General features: G+C 41.7%; 1 protein-coding gene across 1 annotated transcript in view; it reads right to left on the bottom strand.

Annotated features, from left to right (window-relative positions):
- Window positions 1–21,524, bottom strand: part of pde3a (phosphodiesterase 3A, cGMP-inhibited) — a 412,539-nt gene that overhangs the window by 74,730 nt on the left and 316,285 nt on the right. Inside the window, 4 exon segments of the mRNA XM_052033932.1 lie at window positions 2,254–2,473; window positions 3,736–3,866; window positions 10,435–10,592; window positions 17,166–17,420. Coding sequence (XP_051889892.1) covers window positions 2,254–2,473; window positions 3,736–3,866; window positions 10,435–10,592; window positions 17,166–17,420 — 764 coding nt within the window.

Genomic DNA, 21,524 nt, shown 5'->3' with positions numbered 1-21,524 from the left:
TAATTCCTGTTTTGCTGTGTGTGAGAATGTGATACTTTCAATATTCTTCCTTAAAAATATGCCAATATATTTGCTATGTCAATACTGGGTATACGCAGCCATAATGGAACCATAGAACCATAGAACAATACAGCACAATACAGGCCCTTCGGCCCACCATGTTGTGCCGACCTTTAAACCACGCCTAAGACTATCTAACCCCTTCCTCCCACATATCCCCCTATTTTAAATTCCTCCATATGCTTATCTAACAATCTCTTGAACTTGACCAATGTATCTGCCTCCACCACTACCCCAGGCAGCACATTCCATGCACCAACCACTCTGGGTGAAAAACCTTCCTCTGATATCTCCCTTGAACTTCCCACCAGTTACTTTAAAGCCATGCCCTCTTGTACTGAGCATTGGTGCCCTGGGAAAGAGGTGCTGGCTGTCTACTCTATCTATTCCTCTTAATATTTTGGATACCTCTATCATGTCTCCCCTCATCCTCCTTCTCTCCAAAGAGTAAAGACCTAGCTCCTTTAGTCTCTCCTCATAATCCATACTCTCCAATCCAGACAGCATCCTGGTAGATCTCCTCTGCACCCTTTCCAACGCTTCCACATCCTTCCTATAATGAGACGACCAGAACTAGACACAGTACTCCAAGTGTGGTCTAACCAGAGTTTTGTAGAGCTGCATCATTACCTCGCAGCTCTTAAACTCGATCCTACGACTTATGAAAGCTAACATCCCATAAGCTTTCTGAACTACCCTATCCACCTGCGAGGCAACTTTCAGTGATCTGTGGATATGAACCACCAGATCCCTCTGCTCCTCCACACTACCCAGAATCCTACCATTAACCTTGTACTCCGCCTGGGAGTTTGTCCTTCCAAAATGTACCACCTCACACTTCTCCGGATTGAATTCCATCTGCCACTTGTCAGCCCAGCTCTGTATCCTATCAATATCCCTCTGTAAGCTTCGACAGTCCTCCACACTATCCACACCACTGACCTTAGTGTCGTCTGCAAACTTGCTAACCCACTCTTCCACCCTGTCATCCAAGTCATTAATAAATATCACGAAAAGTAGAGGTCCCAGAACTGATCCTTGTGGGACACCACTAGTCACAGCCCTCCAATCTGAATGTACTCCTTCCACCACAACCCTCTGCTTTCTACAGGCAAGCCAATTCTGAATCCACACGGCCAATCCTCCCTGGATCCCATGCCTTCTGACTTTCTGAAGAAGCCTACCATGTGGAACCTTGTCAAACACCTTACTAAAATCCATGTAGACCACATCTACTGCACTACCCTTATCAATCTTCCTGGTCACCTCCTCAAAGAACCCTATCAGGCTTGTGAGACAAGATCTTCCCTTCACAAAGCCATGCTGGCTGTCCCTAATCAGTCCATGATTCTCTAAATGCTCATGTGTGAGAAAACCAAAACAAATTTGAAAATATCACTGCAGGTCCAGGGAAAATCATTTCCCTGAATGACATTCATGTGAAGCATCAGCTGAACTTTTCAAAAATAAACACAAGCCTGGTGTTTTAAAATCAGGATTTAAAGGGATAGGCCACTTCCAACTTATATTGACTTAAATCCCTCCACCAGCACCTGCCTTCTGGAAATAATACTGGTTGAAGAAAATGTGCCAAAGTTTTTCCCTCTATGAGTTGCCTTTGACTGTTGTGGATGCTGGCTTTATATCGACACAATACTATTTTCCATCCACTTTGGAGAGTGAAATTGGGCAGGATGTGAAACCAGCTTTGCACCCAGTCTCATCAATTTCTCAGCCAGTGTGAATTCTCCTCATGGTTCCCCAAATGGCATAATTACCGGGCAGTAGAAAATCACTGCTGTTGACATGGTAGAATTAAACATGGCTTTGCAGTTAATGTACTCAGCTAGAAATCTGCCCATCAGTCAAAATGAAATGTAACAGTAATTGGAAATGGTACTAAAGGAGTTCAAGATATTCAGTGCAAATGTTTGGGACTTAAGCTTACTGGGTGTAATTTTGACTTTGATCAATATTATAAACTAGGTGATAATAAGTTGCCAGGCCTTCCAAAATCTCTTCCAATTTCTTCTTCCATTGTATACTCATGATTTGCTATCACACTGTTTCACCACCCCACACAGGGACACAAAGTCTATCCTACATTGTCTTCAAAAGCAAGTCACCCATCTCAAGTGATGACAAGTTGCAAGATGCAGTATATAGAATAGCAAAGAAAAGGCAAATGCTTACCTACTGCAAACAACGCAGGTGCCCCTGAACTGCCCTGCAACATCTGGTGCACTCTGAGTGTACGTTAAAGGCTTATGTGGATTGCGGCCTGGTTTGGTCATTATATCTGCAGTGTCCGGAAATTCAACAGCGGAGGTTTTGCTGGTGGGACTACCAGCAGGAGTCCCCTGGATTGGTGAATGGCATGGGGAGGTGAGAGGTGTGATGTTTGAAGAGTAACCTAGCAAAAGAATATCCTTGTTAGTAGTTCTATGCTTGGCACCAATCAAATAATTAACAAAAAACACAAAATTTTAATATAACAACCCATTTAAAAAACATGGCAGTTAAGAGTAAATGAAAATAAAAGCAAAACTGCAGATGCTGGAAATCTGAAGTAAACTCAAAAATTGCTGGAAACACTCAGCAGGTCAGGCAGCATCTGTAGAAAGAGGAACAATTAGTCTCAGGTAGAAGATACCCTTACCATAGCCTTGGAGAGGGATAGGAGCAGACAATATGGGAACGTATTTAATTGGGGGAGGGGAAATTAAGATGCTATTAGGCAGGAACTTGGGAGTGTAAATTGGGAACAGATGTTCTTGGGGAAGTGCACAGTGGAAATGTGGAGGTTGTTTAGGGAGTACTTGCATGGGGTTCTGGATAGGTTTGTCCCATTGAGGCAGGGTAAGGATGGTAGAGTGGAGGAACCGTGGTTGACAAGAGATGTAGGATATCTTGTCAAGAGGAAGAAAGAAGCTTACCTAAGGTTTAGAAAGCAAGTATCAGACAGGGCTCTGGAGAGTTACAAGGTAGCCAGGACGGAGCTTAAGAATTGGCTTAGGAGAGCTAGAAGGGGGCATGAGAAGGCCTTGGCGAGTAGGATCAAGGAAAACCCCAAGGTGTTCTACACGTATGTGAAGAATAGGAGGATGACTAGAGTGGACTGTCTGAGACATATTCCCAGGACAAAAATGGCTCACACGAGGGGGCGTAATTTTAAGGTGATTGGAGGAAGGTATAGGGGGGATGTCAGAGGCAAGTTTTTTTTACACAGAGTGTGGTGGGTGATGGAACGCACTGCCAGCAGAGGTGGTGGAGGGAAATACATTAGGGACATATAAGAGACTCTTAGATAGCCACATGAATGACAGAAAAATGGGGGCCTATCTGGGAGGGAAGGGTTTGAGAAATCTTAGAGCAGGATAAAATGTCGGCACAACATCGTGCGCCGAAGGGCCTGTACTGTGCAGTAATGTTCTATGTTCTATTTTCTTTGAAGTCCTTTTCAGAACTGGGAAGGAGAGAGAAAAAAAACTAAATTGTATTCTCTTTTTCTCCAGTTCTAACAAAGGGTCTTTGACCTGAAATGTTAACACTGTTTCTCTCTCCACAGGTGCTGCTTGACCTGCTGAGTGTTTCCAGCATTTTCTGTTCTTATGACAGTTAAAATACAGACATTTTTAAAGATATGCAGACGCAGAAAATGAAACAATTGCTCACCTTGTCGCATCTGTCTCTTGGCATTCATGTGGTTAGTTGTGGCGATAGCATGAGAGGCTGAGAATGATCTACTTTTGGAAATAGTCAGCAAGACTGACGGGGAGCAGTTGTAAGGCTCTGGATTAAAAGAACTGAGAAAAACAGGGAGATAAACCAGTGTGGTCAACAGCATACAAGTTAACCCACACCATAAATTTCAAAAGGAAAAAAGTTGCATATCACTTTTGTTTATGGCAAAATATTGACCATTCATACACTGAATCAAACTATCAACTGCTGTGTGTGTGAAGTTACTACTTCAGTATCAACAATTTACATGTGTGTTGCTACACTGCAATTCACTATGAGGATCAGGGCAAAAAATGTACAAGGTGCAGGCTAACTTCTTTCACTTGACAACATGCCAATTGAGTTTAAGTCCTGCGTCCTGCTTCTTATCATCAACTTCTAGAGTTTGAAAGGGATGTGGAAAGCAAAAGAAAATAATGTTCTCTTTAACCTATTAACCAGACAGCTCTGGAAACTGGACAACTCTGGCCTTACCCTTTGACCTATCCATCCCTCTCCTAAAGCTCTCTGCAACTTAAAACTAACTTATTTTCTCTTTTTCCCAACTCTGATGAAGGGCCTTCAACATGAAACCCTGTTTCTCTTTTCGCAAATGCTGCCTGACCTGTTGAGTGTTTGCTGCGTTTTCTGTTTTTATTTTGGATTTCCAACATCTGCAGTTTTTTATTTGTCAAATGCTACCAAGGACATGGTTATACTTAACACACCTCCCAAACCAGCAACCACCATCACCAAGAAGACCAAGGGCAGCAGGTGTATGGAATCACAATCACCAGCAGGTTCCTCACTAAGTAACACGCCACCCTGACCTGGAAACATATCGCCATTCCTTCATTATCCACAATCCCTTTCCAACAATACTGTGGAAATACTTTCATCAGAGGGACCGCAACAATTCAAGAAGGTGACTCATAATCACCTTCTGAAGGCCAATTAGGGATGGTCAATAAATGTTAGCCTTGCCAGTGATTCCCATATCCTGAAAATTGAATTAAAAAAGAATCCCACAGCACATTTATTGCCATTCATAAAAACCGGGCCAATTTCTCTCCAGAAGTGATGAAATGTCTTGCTCAATCAGATCAGCTGGAAGCTTCACTTCTCTTATTTATTCCACCAGCTACAATCACCTGCTGCTCCTTCATTTAGTGAGGGTGTTCCTGAGCCAAAGATCACCAAGAGTGGTGTGGCTGCACACAAAGGCTCTCAAAAGGGGAACTGTCAGCTCGGGTTAGCAAACGTCCAGGGTGACTTTATTTCTCAGTGCTACGCAAGTAAGAGTTAGATTTACCAGGGGTAAATTGTGCTCGGGATTGCTTCTGGATGGAATCGCACCAGTCACAAAATTGGACCCCAGCTCTTTCCTGTTACGATCCAGGTCAAAGAGCCTGACATTTACCCAGAGATGGGCTTGACCTAATGATATCAATCGTTATTCAAAACAAGATGCAGCCTGCAACAAAATAATCTGGAGCTCCAAGCTCCACATCGTAACCTTCCTGAAACAGTGTCGGGAAATGCAGGAGCACACCATGTTACTTTCTTGCTTTTCTCAAGATCTCCAAGGATGCTTCACCAGCTACCTTCAAAACTCACTGCAGTCTGCTCAAACCAATAGTGCATTTTGTAACTAAGGGCAAAATAGTGACCAAGCTGGTAAAGATGCTGCCTCACAGTTCAAGTTACCTTAATCCAATCCTGACCTCCAATACTATCTGTGCAGAACATAGAACAGTACAGGCCCTTCGGCCCACAATGTTCTTGAAGGAGTATGAAAATATAGCAAAAATCTGAAATTAAATCATGAGGACTGCTGTGTGAAATAAATGTAAAATCCATGGGGTCATCCAAAGGCAAATTGATGCAAAAAATCAGAATCTCTGCTTCCTTGTAACAGAAAATAGTTAAATATTTAAAAATAAAACAATCCCTCTTGTCCTGGTCCTCAAGAAGTTGCATTTTTGTACTTCCTACAACAGTGCAAAAATATCTTAAGATGCTTTACGGAGAATAATCAGACAACAATTGACATTAAGCCAACGAAGATTTCAAAAATCCTGGGAGGATAAAAATAAAACTTGGTCAAAATAGTGGTGGTGGGAGGAAGCTGTTCTAAAGAAAAAAGGAGTGGGAGATGGAACGATACAAAGATCCCATAAATCAGATGCTGTTCTACAGGGAGACAACTGAGAAGTTTTGGATTGCTTAGACTTCGAATTGGCAGAGAAATGAAGAACTGAATAACCTCCTTTTGTGCTATAAACTCCCATGATTCAAAATGGTACTGATATTATGGAAAATGTAAACCTGTTTGTAAATTGACAATATTCTGCTTAGTGTTCAGTAAAAACCAAAGTTCCTAAATTGAGGGTGTAAATTTTGCACCCTATCTGTATGACTAACATCTTATTAAATAGACTTACAAAATATAAAGCTATTAAATATTAATGGCACAGCAGAATGTGAGAAATGAAGTCCATAACGGGTTAATGCTCATTGAAAATAATCAACCTTAAATTTGAACAATCGCGATACACAAGGCAGAGAGCCCTCTTCGGCAGGTTTGGATTGAAGCATTGCTTTGGGTTGGCATTAGGTAGAAGCTGGTCCATATCCACATTATTCATTTTCTTTTCAACAAGAATATTTATTACAGTGGAACATTCAACGTTTTCCACTCAGATCAGACTTTTGATGTTCTCTTCCAGGAACAGTGTTGTGGAAAGAGAGATACGCAAAACCAGGCTGTTTAAATCTGGTTGAAATTGAAAGGGCAGGAACAACAGTAGTTGGCTTTATTCTAATTAATGCAATCATTTTTAATAAAATGATGATATTATGAGACTTTAGCTCCCTCATTTGATGTGGAAGAACTGCAAAGCTCAAAGCCTGAATGAATTCATCAGAAAGGTCGATTTATCTTGTATCTGATACCTGTCATCTATATGAGATCTTAACCTCTGTTGAATTTTAAGACTTGCTCCTGTCACATCCCTAATTCTATTGCTGTCCAGTTTACTTCCTGATTACAACTTTGATACAAGATGCATGGACCACTTACAGTGGGAAATCATGTGACCCTCTTCATAGCTTACATGGACAAAGTCGGAGGCCTATTAGAGCTGCGAGCATCAGTGAGTCTGGAGATATGGTTCTGATAATCCAGATATCTATTTATCGTAAAATAATATGCAAGGTTTTTATGGAGCTCCCTCTCTATCTTGAACATCACTTATGTTAACTCAACAAGCAAAGAATAAACTTAAATTCATGTTGTACTTTTTATGACCTCAGGACTTCCCAAAAGTTTTGCCTAAGCACTTCTGGTTTATTCACAGGAGAGGCAGGAGCCAATTTATTCTCAACCCTAATGAGGTAATGATTTCATAACCTGTGTTCACAGACTTTGGCTGAGTGATACATATTGAACAGAACACCAGGAGAGCTCCTCTGAATGCTGCTGGAGGTACAAACAAGGGGCTTAGTTTAACACCTCCTCAAAAGGCAACAGCTCAATAGGGGCAGCACTCCTTCACAAGTGCAGAAAAGCCTCAAACTGGTGTTACACTCAATCCTCTGGAATGGGACTTGAAGCTGCAATACCTGGACAACAAGGCAAGAGTTCTATAACTACATCCGGGCAGAGACTGTATGAATGCTACCAGTAAATCTAAGCGGTTTCATCATGAACGTTGATTCCCACCATACAAATTCATTACATTATTTAAACACTGAAATTTTAGGACTTTATTATTTATAGCTTTCAGTTGAAAAGAAAAGGAGGTGAATAATAATGAGCAACAAAACAAAATAATGTTAATTATTTACTGCTTCAGTTTAATAAGCTAAGAGCCAAAGCATCTAAATTGTTGTTTCGATGTTTAAATTGCCATTGATAAATAAGTTTACCTATGGAGAACAGTACAGATTGAACGATGACAAATGTAAGTATTTAGAACCAGATTTTATAAATCTGCTAATTTTGTTCCTGAATGACTTGTGTCATTGTGTGACTTGCGCCTTGTGTAAAAACTCAACCAATTCACAAGGGAAGTTAACTCGATGCCCCTTACAATCTCACGCTATGCAAAATGATTCTTAATGCCTTTGGGACAACAAGGGACTGGCAATAAATACTGTTGCGCCAATGCTCCTATGTTCCAAGGAACAATGATAAATAAATTATCAAATCCTATATCAAACAGGGAGAAAGGACATTCTCATTTGCCAATGTCAGATGATTGTTTATTACACTTGCCAGCATCAGGATGTGTCTGTAATTAGTATTCAGTGTCAGGAAAGCAAAATCATTTGTTTAACTGACTGCAACAGATTATATTCAACAAGAACTACTTACATTTTTACAATGCCCTTAATGCAAAAAAAAATCCCTCAGAGTGTTTCATAAGAGTGTTCCACAACAGAATTTGATGCTAAACCACAAAATAGGCCATGTGATCAAAAAGTTCGCCAAGAAGGTAAGTTTTAAGTAGTGCCTTTTGGGAGGAAGTTCCAGAGCTGAGGACTTTAGTAGCTATAACCATGGGCATCAAGAGCAGAGGGTGGGGGAAATCAAGGATTTAATGAATGCATTAGTATTGAGAGTTTTGCAGGATTGAACAAGATTACCTGCTATTCTTCAAAAAAGTTCTCCAGTCATTTTTCCAACACCACTATTACTTATTGATTAAGTAGATACAAGAAATTCTGCAGATGCTGGAATCTGGAGCAATACACAAAAAGCGCTGGAGGAACTCAGCAGGTCAGGCAGCATCTATGAAGGGAAGTAAACAGTCGATGAAGGGTCTCGGCCTGAGATGTCGATGGTTTATTTCCCTCCATAGATGCTGCCTGACCTGCTGAGTTTCTCCAGCACTTTTTGTGTATTGATTAAGAATGCTCCCAAACTCAAAGAGAATATTAGACATTGAGCTACAGCTTTTTTAAATTGCATTTTCTTCATAAGAGATTGATTTTAGTAAAATATTTTGCTTTATTTTAGAAACACTAGTGATTATGGTTAATTTCTCTCACTGTGCTATGATGCAAAAATGATCCATGTCAGAGAGTCATATGGCACAACAAAAGGCCACTGAGCCCACTGAGTGCCCACCAACCATCAAGCACCAATTTACATTAATCCGATATTATCCTGTCCATGTTTCTGTCAAGTCCCCCCATATTCTACCATTCACTTCTACATTGGGAATAATTTACACTGACCAATTAAGCTACCAGTCTTTGGGACGTGGGAGGAAACTGGAGCATGTGGAGGTAACCCTTGTGGTCACAATGAGATTGTGCAAACTCCACACAGAGATCAGGATTGAACCTGAGTTGCTGGAGCTGTGAGGGACCAGCTCTCCCAGATGCACCACTGTGCACTATTTTCCTTTAGCTATCCTCCTTTGATACACTCTCTTTTCCTGTCTATCTACTTATCTTGGGCCTTGTTCTTTATCCATCCATGACATGTCATTGGTGGCAAAATCACATGTTCTCCCTCATTACTAATAAGCAGTGAAGCCAAGCACTTATCACTGATGATATGTGTACCACAAACTTAATGTGATGTAAATTTCAATTGGTACTGCATGATATGCAAGTCTGTTACATATGAAGACTTCCCTGAAATGTGTTCCCAGTACTGGATTCCATGGTTTAGGACTTGCACAGGTATATCCCCTTTTTAAGCAACAAAGAAGTGGGCCCCACAAGCATTGTGAAAGGCTGTTTCCGTATGAGTGACCTGCACCACCTGTGGACTATGCATACCTTGACCAAAATCACCCAAGTTGCATGCTCTTGTGTGGCACAGGCCAGCGCTTCTCTGTGCACCTCATGCCAGAAGGAAAATTGCACACTACATTGAACTTGCAATAACTCCACAATTTTCCTTTGTGATAGATATTTTTATTGAAATTGAATCCAATTTCTAGGTCAATGCCTTTCAAGTGGGCTCAAGGTATTACGAGGTATTTGATTTGCTTTGCTGGTAAGAGCTTCACATCAATTGGAAACTCTGAATGAGTCATCAGTGGAGATAAATCGTTCATTTTTCCTTATGTTATTGAAGGAGGCCATTCAACCCAATTGGTCTATGCTGGCTCTTGCAGTAATCCCATCAATCTCATTCCCCCATTTATTTTCCTGTAACCTATTCCCTCCACATTCCCATTAATCTACCCTGATCCCCCTACTAGAACACTTACAGTGGCCAATTAACCAACCAGCATGTTTAGGATGAGGGAGGAAACCCATGCAGCCACAAGGAGAACATGCAAATGCCATACAAACAGCACCAGGGGGTCAAAATCAAACCCAAGCCACTGTGCTACCTTCACTAAACAGCCCATCATTGTGTCCAATGTGCCATTTCCAGGGCACCAGGAGCCCCTGAGAGGTTCTTCTGTGTAAAATCCATTAGTCATAAGAAAGTACATAGTAACAATCCACTGAATTTTTTTTGTCACAGTTGAACACTTTTGAGCTTTCCCTTCAATGATTAACTTAGAGGCAGCAGCCCAGAATTTTATCACTGGCCCTGAGGATTATTTCATGATTAACTTTCAAGTGTCAATGCAAGTTTTAAATGCTGTACTGGACCCAAACTTAGGAGGCGGTGCATACCTGCCCAATGGAGCCTCATGAGTGGGCTTGATGCTTGAACTGCGGTCTCTCCTGACAGGCCCTGGCTCCACAGTAGGTAGACCAGTGGCAGAAGTTGTTGTTGTCCAAGTGGATGAAATCCGTCGTAACAGCCCTGGGGGCAGACTTCTCCTCAGTCGCTAAAGGAAAAAAATGATTAAGTATGTTTAAAAAAATCCAAGTTCAATCGTCAACAAGCATGATTGAAACGAAACAACTTTATGGATTGAAATTAATTCAAGTGGCAAGGCATAGAGCTAATGTGAGCAAATTGGATTAATGCAGACGGGAAAAATGGTCAGCATGGACTTGGTGGGCCAAAAGGCCAGTTTTTGTGTTGTCTGACTATGAGTTTGAATGAGTCCTGAAAGTAGTTTGTCAGAGAGTTTTACAGCAAGGAAACAGGCCCTTTGGCCCAACTCATCCATGCCAACGGATGTGGCTTCCTGAGTTTGTCCCATCTGCCTGCATTAGGCCCATATCCCTCTAAACCTTTCCTGTGCATGAAAAATTCTGTGGTTTGTGAGTAGAATAATTTCTCAATTTGAGTTGGCCGACCATTCCAAAAGAGATCACTCTAATGGACATCTCTATTGGTGTACAACAGTAAAAAATGCACACAAAAATATCAGAATAAATGAATAGAAGAAAGCTATTTAAGATCATTAACATGAACAAATATGACCTCAGGAAAGAAAGTGGCATGACCTTCAACCAAATAAACACAGGTACATGAAGCAATTTTGTGTAGAAAATATACAACTAATTAAACAAAATTGTATTAGATGCATTTTGTTTGTTTTTTATAAGGCCGTGATAAAGATATCCTCATATCTTTTGTTTAGCAAGTTCCTGCTAATCATCAGGAGATTGACCTAATGGTTTGATACTTGAGGTTGAGTTTAAAGTACTTTCACTGGGTATACTAGCACAATTAGGAACGGTAACACCTGGGAACAGTTCAGGCCCAAATTAATGTCCCATGTAATGCATGTACTTTTACCACAAATCGCTCCAGGGCATTACCTGACACCTCAAAGTCTTTTCAGTCCATCTGCATGGTGCGCTTGTTAGGAGTGTGATGAACTCCTGCTGGTGAGGGCATTACCAGGAGCATAACTAACAACTAACAGGGATCAAATTGTGATGTCAATCAGCAGGCAAGTTTAAGTTGGTGCCAGCACCACCAGTTTCCAGCTCAATACTCCAGTCTAAACTTTCCCTTAACCTTGCACTGGTTGACAGATATAGTACAACCTTGATAAAACAGGCCTTGTTGTAATGCAGTTTTGGATACACTCTGGGTATTAACATGTCCCTCAAAATGGAAATTAACTTGATGTTACTCTTAGTTATAACATGCATAGCTTACAGTGTGGGTTTTAAATCTGTTCCCTGACCATTACACTGAGGTTGCACTGAATTAAAACTGCAGGAAGGACACCAAAAAAGGGATCATCATCAACTATTACATGCTAGTTTTTGGCTAATTTCCTCTATGAGTACAATGCTACTATTGTTTAGTGCTTTCTATAGTTGGTTCAAGCAGTAAAAGTCTGCAGGGTGTTGTATGGAAAGTGCTGAAGTGAATTTCACTTGCTGCCAGTCACAGATGGATTAATTGGCATTCTCCTTAGAATACAGTGTGACTGATGCAGTGTGTAGAGGACAGCAGAGCTGGAGGAGGGAGAGAGGGAATGTTGGAGGAGAGGGGGACAACCTCCAAACAGAATCTCAGTGAGGAACAGTGTTAGGAATGTCTCTGCTTCAGTAGGTATGTCCATATTGCCTCTCACCTACTACAGTCACAACTGCAACCTTGGAGCGGCACAAGGATGGCATTGCCAATGGACATGAAGGTTTCAATCAAGATTTACATGCTGACTCCTCCTGCTTGGAGCTGGAGAAATTATATACATTTTGTAGTTCATCTTTTTATTCATTCACTGGACTTGGCCATCTCTGACAAGGCCAGCATTTAAAGGCAAACTCCCGGGAAGATGGTGGTGAGACAACTTCATGACCTCTTGGTGAAGTAACTTTCACAGTGTTGGTAGAATGGGAGTGCCAAGATTTGGTCCCAGCAACATTGAAGCAATGACCAAGTATTTCCAGCTTCAGAGTTTCCCTCCATGTGTAACTTGGAGGGAAATCTGCAGTTTCCAGCATTCCCTTGTACCTCCTGATCTTGTAGGTCCAGGATATGGACTTGGGAAATGCCATTGAAGCAGCTTTGGTGGGTTGCCCCCATGCATACTGTAGGGCTTGCACACTACAGTCATGGAACCAATGGTAGAAATGTTTAGTGTGGTAGATCAGGTGTCCATCAAGCAGGTTATTTTGAAGCATTAGGCTTTTTCTGTGTTGTTAAGAACATACGAAATAAATGTGGGACTAGGCCATTCAGCCCCAAAAGCAGGTTTTATCTTTTTATAGCTGAACTTTTACCTTGAAGCCACACTCCACCAAATGCTGGCTTTTTGCCATGGACAGTCACTCCTCTCTATATTCAGGCCACCGGTTCAAGTTTGAACCAAGGCTGTAATGAGATCTGGCATTGGGGGAACCTGATCTCAGCTTCACCAACTAGGTGATTAAATGATACTTTATGAAATTGTCTGCGACACTTTACTACTCTAATCTCATTTCTCTTGATTCCCTTCATATCTTTGTCTTGAGTATACTGAGTGACTGAGTCTCCACCATCCCCTTGGGCAGAAAAGATTTACAACCCTCTGTGTGAAGAAATGCCTCTCATCTTTGTGCTGAGTGGTGGTCAGAAAGTAGTCTGTCACACTCCTAACAAGCACCCCATGCAGATGGACTGGAAAGACTTTGAGGTGTCAGGTAGTGTGTCATTCTCCACAGGATACCCAGTCTCTGACTTGCTATCATAGCCACAATATTTATATGGCTGGTCCAGTTACGTTTCTGGTCAATTTGGCACCCATTGTGTACCTGGTTAGAACCCTTCCTGCTGGAGATGGCCATTACCTGGCACTTGTGTGGCATGGATGTAATTTGCCCACGATAAGGAATGGAGCCAAGTTCTTGCTGTACATAGCACAAACTGCTTCATTATCCGAGGAGCAGTGAATAGGAGCGAACACAGAAACCATGAGCAAGCATCTCCCACTTCTGATGGAAGGATGTCCATTAACAAATCACTTGATGGGCTTCGGACACTTCCCCAAGGAGCTCTTGCAGTGATATCTCGTGGCTGAAATAATTGACCTCCAAGCCTTTTGTGCTTGGAATGGCTCCAGGCAGTGGAGAGTTGTTCACAGATTCACACTGATGTCCGATCTTACCAGGGATCCTTGAAGCTACACACATTCAGATGTTACCTTGATGTCATGGGGAAATCGCTTTCACCTTGCTTCTAGAATTCAAATCATTGGTTCAAGTCTGAACAAATGACAGTAACAATATGTGGGGAAGATGGAACTATATCTAGTCTCGTGAATGTTAAGGTTGTTGGTGATCTCCTTCTGCTTGCCATTAGGAGGATACACCCTTTGTCACCAGATACATGCTGAGTATCCAAGAAGCAGGGACAGGAAGTGGTGCAGGGGTGGGAGAAGAAGCTGAGGAAGAAGGACGGAGGATAAAACCAATACATCCCTATCTGTCACCGCTGTGAGCAACTTGTCCTGGTACAATTCTAGTTATTACAAGCATACTTTCCCATTCACCAACTTCCCATTGGTTATCTCCCCGCTGTAACCGGCCATCAGTCCATGCTTTGCAGCAATATAAAATAAATTCCCATCCAAAATAAAAATTCAAAACTAAATTTAGAAATGGCATCATGCCACAGCCCACATAACAGTCAATTAATCACCCCTGTGCATTCCCTTAGTGCCCATCTTCCATGTACATTTGCTTGTTTTGGTGATTCTATGAAATGCAACGCAGGAGCTGCGGCAGGGTGGAGGAAAGTTGCTGACCTTCATGGAGCCATAAAGTCTGGAAACAGGTCTTTCACCCCACTAAATCTGCACCGACTATCATGCCCATTCACACTAATCCTACACTAATCCCATTTACTCTTCCTACATTCTCATCAATTGCCCCCAGATTCTAACACTCAGCTACACTACACACCAGTTGCCAATTAACCCAGCAATCTGCATAACTTTGTACTGTGGGGAGAAATCAGAGGACCCGGAGGAAACCCATAAGGTCACAGAGAGAACATGAAAACACCTCACAGACTGGTAGCAAAGGAGACCACAACTACATCCCCTCCATCTCCTCACTTTTAACATTACTGCACTCTTCCTCACTCAATATGAATGGAAATTCTCCAACCTCTACATGGAAAAGATGGAATTGTGTCATCTCCTGAGCAGATTGCTTGGCCTGAGCAGTCCTGACCTGCCAGATGAGCCTGTTAAGAAGTTAGTACAGTAGGTAAAAAGCAAGCTGTAGTCAGTTGAGCTCATTGGGCTTGAGTGCTCCATCCTACACCACCAGGGAAGGTTAAACCTCACCTATCCCGACAGCATTTATGGATAGAGATAAAGTTAATATTTCAGGACAAAGATCTTTCACTTGACCAAGATCACTGAGCCCTGAAGGACATATCTTTCATACTGGGTCTGAGGCAGGTGGCAGAATAAACCTACTTGACCTTTTCCTCAGCAATCTACCTGCAGCAGATGGATCTGTCCATAATAGCACTGACAGAAGTGATCACTGCACAGTGCTTGTGAAGACAATGCCCCACCTTCACACTGAGTACTCCATCATGTTGTGTGGCACTACAATTGTTGTAAATGAGACAGACTCAGAACAGGTGTGGCAACTCAAAACTGGGCATCCATGAGGCACTATGGACTATCAGCAGCAGTGGAAATGCGCACCACTGTAATCTGTAGCCTCAGAGCAGAATTAGAATTAGAATCAGGTTTATTATCACAGGCATACGTTGTGAAATCTGTTGTTTTGCAGCAGCAGTACAGTGCAAGACACAAAGACAGAAACATTTCTATGAGTTGCAAAAATAAATTAATAGTGCAAAAGAGGGATAACGAGGTAGTATTCAGGAGTTGATGGACCTTTCAGAAATCTGATGGTGGAGGGTAAGAAGCTGTTCCTGAAACATTGAGAGTTGGGTCTTCAGGCTCTTGTACCTCCATCCCAATGGTAAGATAAGATAAGATAAGATAAGATAAGATAAGATAAGATAAGATAAGATAAGATAAGATAAGATAAGATCAGATAAGATCAGATCAGATCTTTATTAGTCACACGTATATCGAAACACACAGTGAAATGCATTTTTTGCATAGTGTTCTGGGGGCAGCCCGTAAGTGTTGCCACACTTCCGGCGCCAACATAGCATGCCCAGAGCTCCTAACCTGTACGTCTTTGGAATGTGGAAGGAAACTGGAGAAGCCGGAGGAAACCCACGCAGATACATGGGGAGATCGTACAAACTCCTCACAGACAGCGGCGGGAATTGAACCCGGGTCGCTGGCACTGTAAAGCGTTACTCTAACCGCTACACTACCGTGCCTGCCCTCTTCATGTAGTAACGCGAAGAGGGCATATTCCTCCTTCTATCATTAATATCAAGCCAGGGGATCAACCCTGGCTCAGTGAGCAGTCCAGAAGGGTGTGCCAGGAGCCACAGCAGGTATACCTAAGAATGAGGTGCCAACCTGGTGAAGCTGCAACATCATTACTCCATTGCAGGTGAAGGGATAACAATAGCATGCAACAAACAGAGAGAGTTCTGGTCATAAATGAGGATTTCACATGAATCAATTCCATTCACAACCCCTCAGCATATTATGCAATCCACTGCTGTACACAGCACGTCCCAGACAACATTCAGACGTGGGCTGATATGTGGCAAGGAACACTTGCGGTGCCAGTTAATAACCATCTCTAACAAGAGAATATCTAACTACCTGCCCTGGACTTTCACTGCTGAGTACTCTATCAACATCCTGGGCGTCAGCATTGACCAGAAACTCAACCGGATCAGCCACATAGATATCATGGCTACAAGAGCAGGTGAGAGGCTGGGTATCTTGCAATAAACAATTCACACCAAGGCCTTTGCACTGTTCTTAGGGTACAAGTTAGGTGTATGATGGAGTACTCGCCACTTGCCTAGATGAGCACAGCTACAACACTCAAAACCCTAACCCTAATGCATGACCTAGGGCATTCAGTTGTAATCTCATCCCCCTCTGGTTCACAGTGGATGTAGTTTGACCCATCCACAAAATGCACTGCAATTACTAGTCCAGGCTACTCCAACAGTATCTCCCACAATCTCCATCATCAAGGCTGCAGGTTCATGGGAACACCACCACTTCAGGTCTCCTTCCATGATGCATGACATTTTGGTTTGGAACTACATGCTTGTTGAGTCATCATTGTTGGGTCTAAATTCTGGAACTCACCAACAGCACCGCGGGAGTACCTTGATCAGAAGGATGGTAACAGTTCAAAAAGGTGGCTCACCATCATCTTCTCGAGAGCAATTTGGGATTGGCATTAAATGCTGCCCTTGGCAGCAACACCCAGATGCACAAGTAGAAGAAAAGCTATGCATTCAAGCATTTTTTGTTTTTTTTTTCCCCTGGGATTCTGAGACTGTTGGAGGGAAAAAACATAAGAGGACCAAAGACATAAAGAGACTGCTAATCAACCCATGAACAACTAGTAATGGAAGCTACCATTTCTTGCTGTACCTTTGGGATAGCGAGTTTTTCTCCTTGGCATTCTTCACTATCTGAACAAACGTAGGATTCATTGAACGACATCAATGGATTTATTCTTGGCTTGTGGATGGGCTGGAAGGTCAGTTGGGTGCTGAGCAGATTGCTGACAGCTCTCAGAGAGGTACTGACATTGGGAGGCAAGGAAGGTTCAGCCAGAAGGTCTGTAATTAGTCCATGAGCTTCACCCATCACAGCTATATCGACAGTGACACTTGTGCCTGAAGACTGAAAGAGAATACAAAATGTAAATATATTGCTTCATGAACCGTAGCCCAACAAGAAACATCAATTTTTTACTTCTCCTTCTGTAACTTAAATACACATACTCTGGTTATAATTCAGATTAGTTTTCCAAACTGCAGAACTACAACCAGTCTGACCAATGCTTGTTGAGTTAGCTGACTCGATAATTCAGAATAAGAATGTGTCCTGCCCTGTTGTGGTCAATCTTTCTTTATTGCCCATTGATCCATCAATATTCAAGTACAATCCAAGGTGAATGAGGGGGTGAAAATAATGATACCGAGTGGAACATTTTCATTGACTACCATTATCGCCTGTTAGCAATGATACTACTTTTAATCTCAAGTATAATTTAAATTAACTAACTCTAATTAACACACCTTGAATTTACTGATTCATTTGCATTCCAATCCTAACTGAAATGTTTTATAACTTTGTTATTTAGCATTAATACATGTGCTCTATATGGTCATGGCTCAGAATTGATTGAAGATCATTGACCTGAAACATTACCTCTGTTCCTTTTTCCACTGACGCTGTTTGACCTGCTGATTATTTCCAGCATTTTCTGTTCTTATTTCAGATTTCAAGCAAATGCAGTTTTTTTTTTGCTTTTCAATGGCATATCTTCCAGAGTGGGTCTGATTCAAACTAACTAATTCTTGTTACTATAACTTGAACGTACTATTTGCTATAATTATTCTAATCCTGATTAAAAAGAAGTTTATAACATTGTTATTATATATACATGTGGTCTGACTATGTCTCCAGTTAGTGGATAAGTGGAAAACTAGTCACTCTACCTTGACTCCAGTTGCATCTCAATAGCTTTAATATTGTTTTCTCTTATAATTAGATCCCTCTTCTCTTGATGAGGTAGATTCTTCCATTAAGGTAAAGCATTTACAAAGCGGCCAAATGAAAGCTCGAGGAATAAGACATCATCTTTCAATTGGGCATGCTGCAGCTTTCCTGACTCAATATCGGATTCCCAACTTTAGGAAATTCGCTCTTTCTTTCTGTCTGCATCAGAACTGGCCATTTCAGCCTGTCATCATTTTGGCTCGGTTTCTCTTTTCTATTAGTATAGTCCGGTCTGTTGAACATGTCCCATACCCTTACTATTAACAACACAGTACACAGACAGGGAAGCATCATCTGATTCTAACTGATACTCCAACTGTCATATTAACCCATTTGGTCTCAGCCTATCAAAGATATTCCCCTTGTTCTATCCATTCCTCTCCCCCACCCCACCTTCTCTGCAACTGAAAACTAATTGGTTTTCTCTCTTTCCCAATTCTGATGGAGGGTTTTGGGCTTTATACCTGAATTGTTTCTCTTTCCACAGGTACTGCCTGACCTGGGAGTGCATTTTCCAGCATTTTCTATTTTTATTCCATTTTAAGCATCTTTGGAGATCTTGCACAGATTAGGATGCACCACTTGGTACCCTCGCCAATTGCTTGTGTGAAAATTATCTTGTTTCTTTCATACCTTTTGCAACGTGATAAAAGCAGATTCTGTTGCCAGGCAAGAACAACAAAGACATTAAAAATGAATAAATCCAGATTAATATGTGTATTGGTCTTTTAAAATGTAATCAGTCAGCAATATCTCTAAGACATTAAGATGGATCAATAAAATTTCTTGAGTTAGTTGATGGATTGCTGGTTAATTTTGCTCACTGCAATGTAAGTGACCTCTGGCACTGTTACATCAGTTCAGAACATTTTAAGCATCTGACTGAATCCTCCATCAATTGAATCCATTAGCAGTGACGTTGAGATCCAATTCTTTGTGACTGGGTGAGCTACTGAATGCTTTACACAGCCCTTTTATGTTGTACTCTTGTCATCTGTGAGTTGGCTCCTGGGTTCAAAAGGTCAATGTGGATGTCAGTAGAAAATCATCTTTGTCTGTATTGTAGACAAGGAATGGAGTATCTGATGGGTGCATAACAGAGTGAAATAATACTGTCTGGTTTGCCCCATTGCCTGAGATGAGCCTCTACCATGTTGTTTCTCATGAAGCTACAATAAAACTGGATCAATACATGCCTCATCAATCAATAGGAGACAAATCTACCAAAATAAATAGATGAACTGTTGCAATCATTGGACTTCTAGAGATTGACTTAAAAAACGGGATAAAACTCTCTTTCTTCAATGGTAGTTTGCCGACATTGTTATGAAGGTGCACATCAATGCCCATAACTTAATTGATTGAAGAAGGTTGCTGAGTTGAGCCTGTGAGGTGCCATTGCCAGGTGTACTTTTGTAACTGGTGATATTGTCACATTGGGTGATCAAAGTAACGTATGATCCATGCACTGCTTTCCTAGCTTTCAGTTCCAACGATTCATTCTCCATTACAGAGGGAAAGACTTGCTTTCATAAGGCAGCAGATGGAATTCAATTTGCAGGGTGTTGACCTACCTAAAGTTTTATGGTTTGCAGCAATAAGTGACTCTGCTGTAAATCAGTAAATTGCTTCTACAGTGAAGCCAGACAGAAGAAGCTGGAGCCTTGTTCTTTGCCAGTTCTGGGAACTTTTTATACTAACGAGGACATTTTATTCTGGATGCTTCATCCAAAAAACAATTCTTTGCAGGAATAAAGGTGCAAATATATAGTAGTGTGCCATTTTTATGAATGCATTTTTGTCTTAATGTAAACAAAACGCTGTTGAGATTTTGACCTGCACTAACCATTCAAAGCAATTAAACTAATGGGAAACCACCAAATCCTTCCCTGCTCCGTGTTACAGTGAAACAGATGCTCACTCCAGATCACAAAGGCCAATGCCTCACTCACAGTATTAAACTATCGATAAGAAAGTGCTGTTTATAAAGACTCAGCTGTAAAAAAAGAGAAACTACTCAATCAGCTTTGGTAAATTCCTGATTTCTGCCATTCAAGTTGAAGGTGACTATTCCTTCAGAAAGGCGATGTGCTGCTTCAAATTCTAAAAACTTGATAATTTGCATGTAATTGTCCTGAATTGTGAATTTCAAATGGAACCCTGGTTTTATGTAAACAACTCTTTACTTTTTGTAAAAAGGCTACGAGATTATGCACAAATCTGATCAGAGGTAGCAATGGGTTTTCAATAGGACGTGTCTTGCCATTTCCCAATTGATTTGCTGATTGCCTATACATAACTATCAGGAACAAGGGTGATGAACTTAGAGCATGGATAAGTACCTGGAACTATGACATGGTGGCCATTACAGAGACTTGGCTGTTGCAAGGGCAGGAATGGCTGCTGGATATTCTGGGGTTTAGATGTTTCAAAAGGGACAGGGAAGGAGGTAAAAGAGGTGGGGGAGTGGCTTTGCTGATCAGAGACAGTGTCACAGTTGTAGAAAGGGAGGATGTCCTGGAGGGATCGTCCACTGAGTCAGTGTTAGTGGGAGTCAGAAACAGGAAGGGAGCGATCACTCTATTGGGAGTATTCTACAGACCCCCTAATAGCAGCAGAGATGCTGCGGAGCAGATTGGGATGCAGATTTTGGAGAGGTGCAAAAATAACAGGGTTGTTGTCATGGGTGATTTCAACTTCCCTAATATTGATTGGCACTTCCTTGGTGTAAAGAGGGCAGATGGGGTGGAGTTGGTCAGGTGTGTCCAGGAAGGATTCCTGACACAGTATGTGGACAGGCTGACTAGAGGAGAGGCCATACTGGACCTGGTACCAGGCAATGAGCCTGATCAGGTTTCAGATCTCTCGGTGGGAGAGCATTTTGGAGATAGTGACCATAACTCCGTGACCTTTACCATAGCCTTGGAGAGGGATAGGAGCAGACAATATGGGAAAATATTTAACTGGGAGAGGGGGAATTATGATGCTATTAGGCAGGAACATGGGAGCGTAAATTGGGAACAGATGTTCTTGGGAAAGTGCACAGCAGAAATGTGGAGGTTGTTTAAGGAATACTTGCATGGGGTTCTGGATAAGTTTGTCCCATTGAGGCAGGGTAAGGACGGTAGAGTGAAGGAACCGTGGTTGACTCAAGATGTAGAATATCTCGTCAAGAGGAAGATAGAAGCTTACCTAAGGTTTAGAAAGCATGGATCAGACAGA

Source organism: Pristis pectinata, chromosome 19 (assembly GCF_009764475.1).
Source record: "Pristis pectinata isolate sPriPec2 chromosome 19, sPriPec2.1.pri, whole genome shotgun sequence".
Classification (NCBI taxonomy): domain Eukaryota; kingdom Metazoa; phylum Chordata; class Chondrichthyes; order Rhinopristiformes; family Pristidae; genus Pristis; species Pristis pectinata.
The sequence above is the reverse complement of the archived record's forward strand: the minus strand, read 5'-3'. Positions and strand labels throughout refer to the sequence as shown.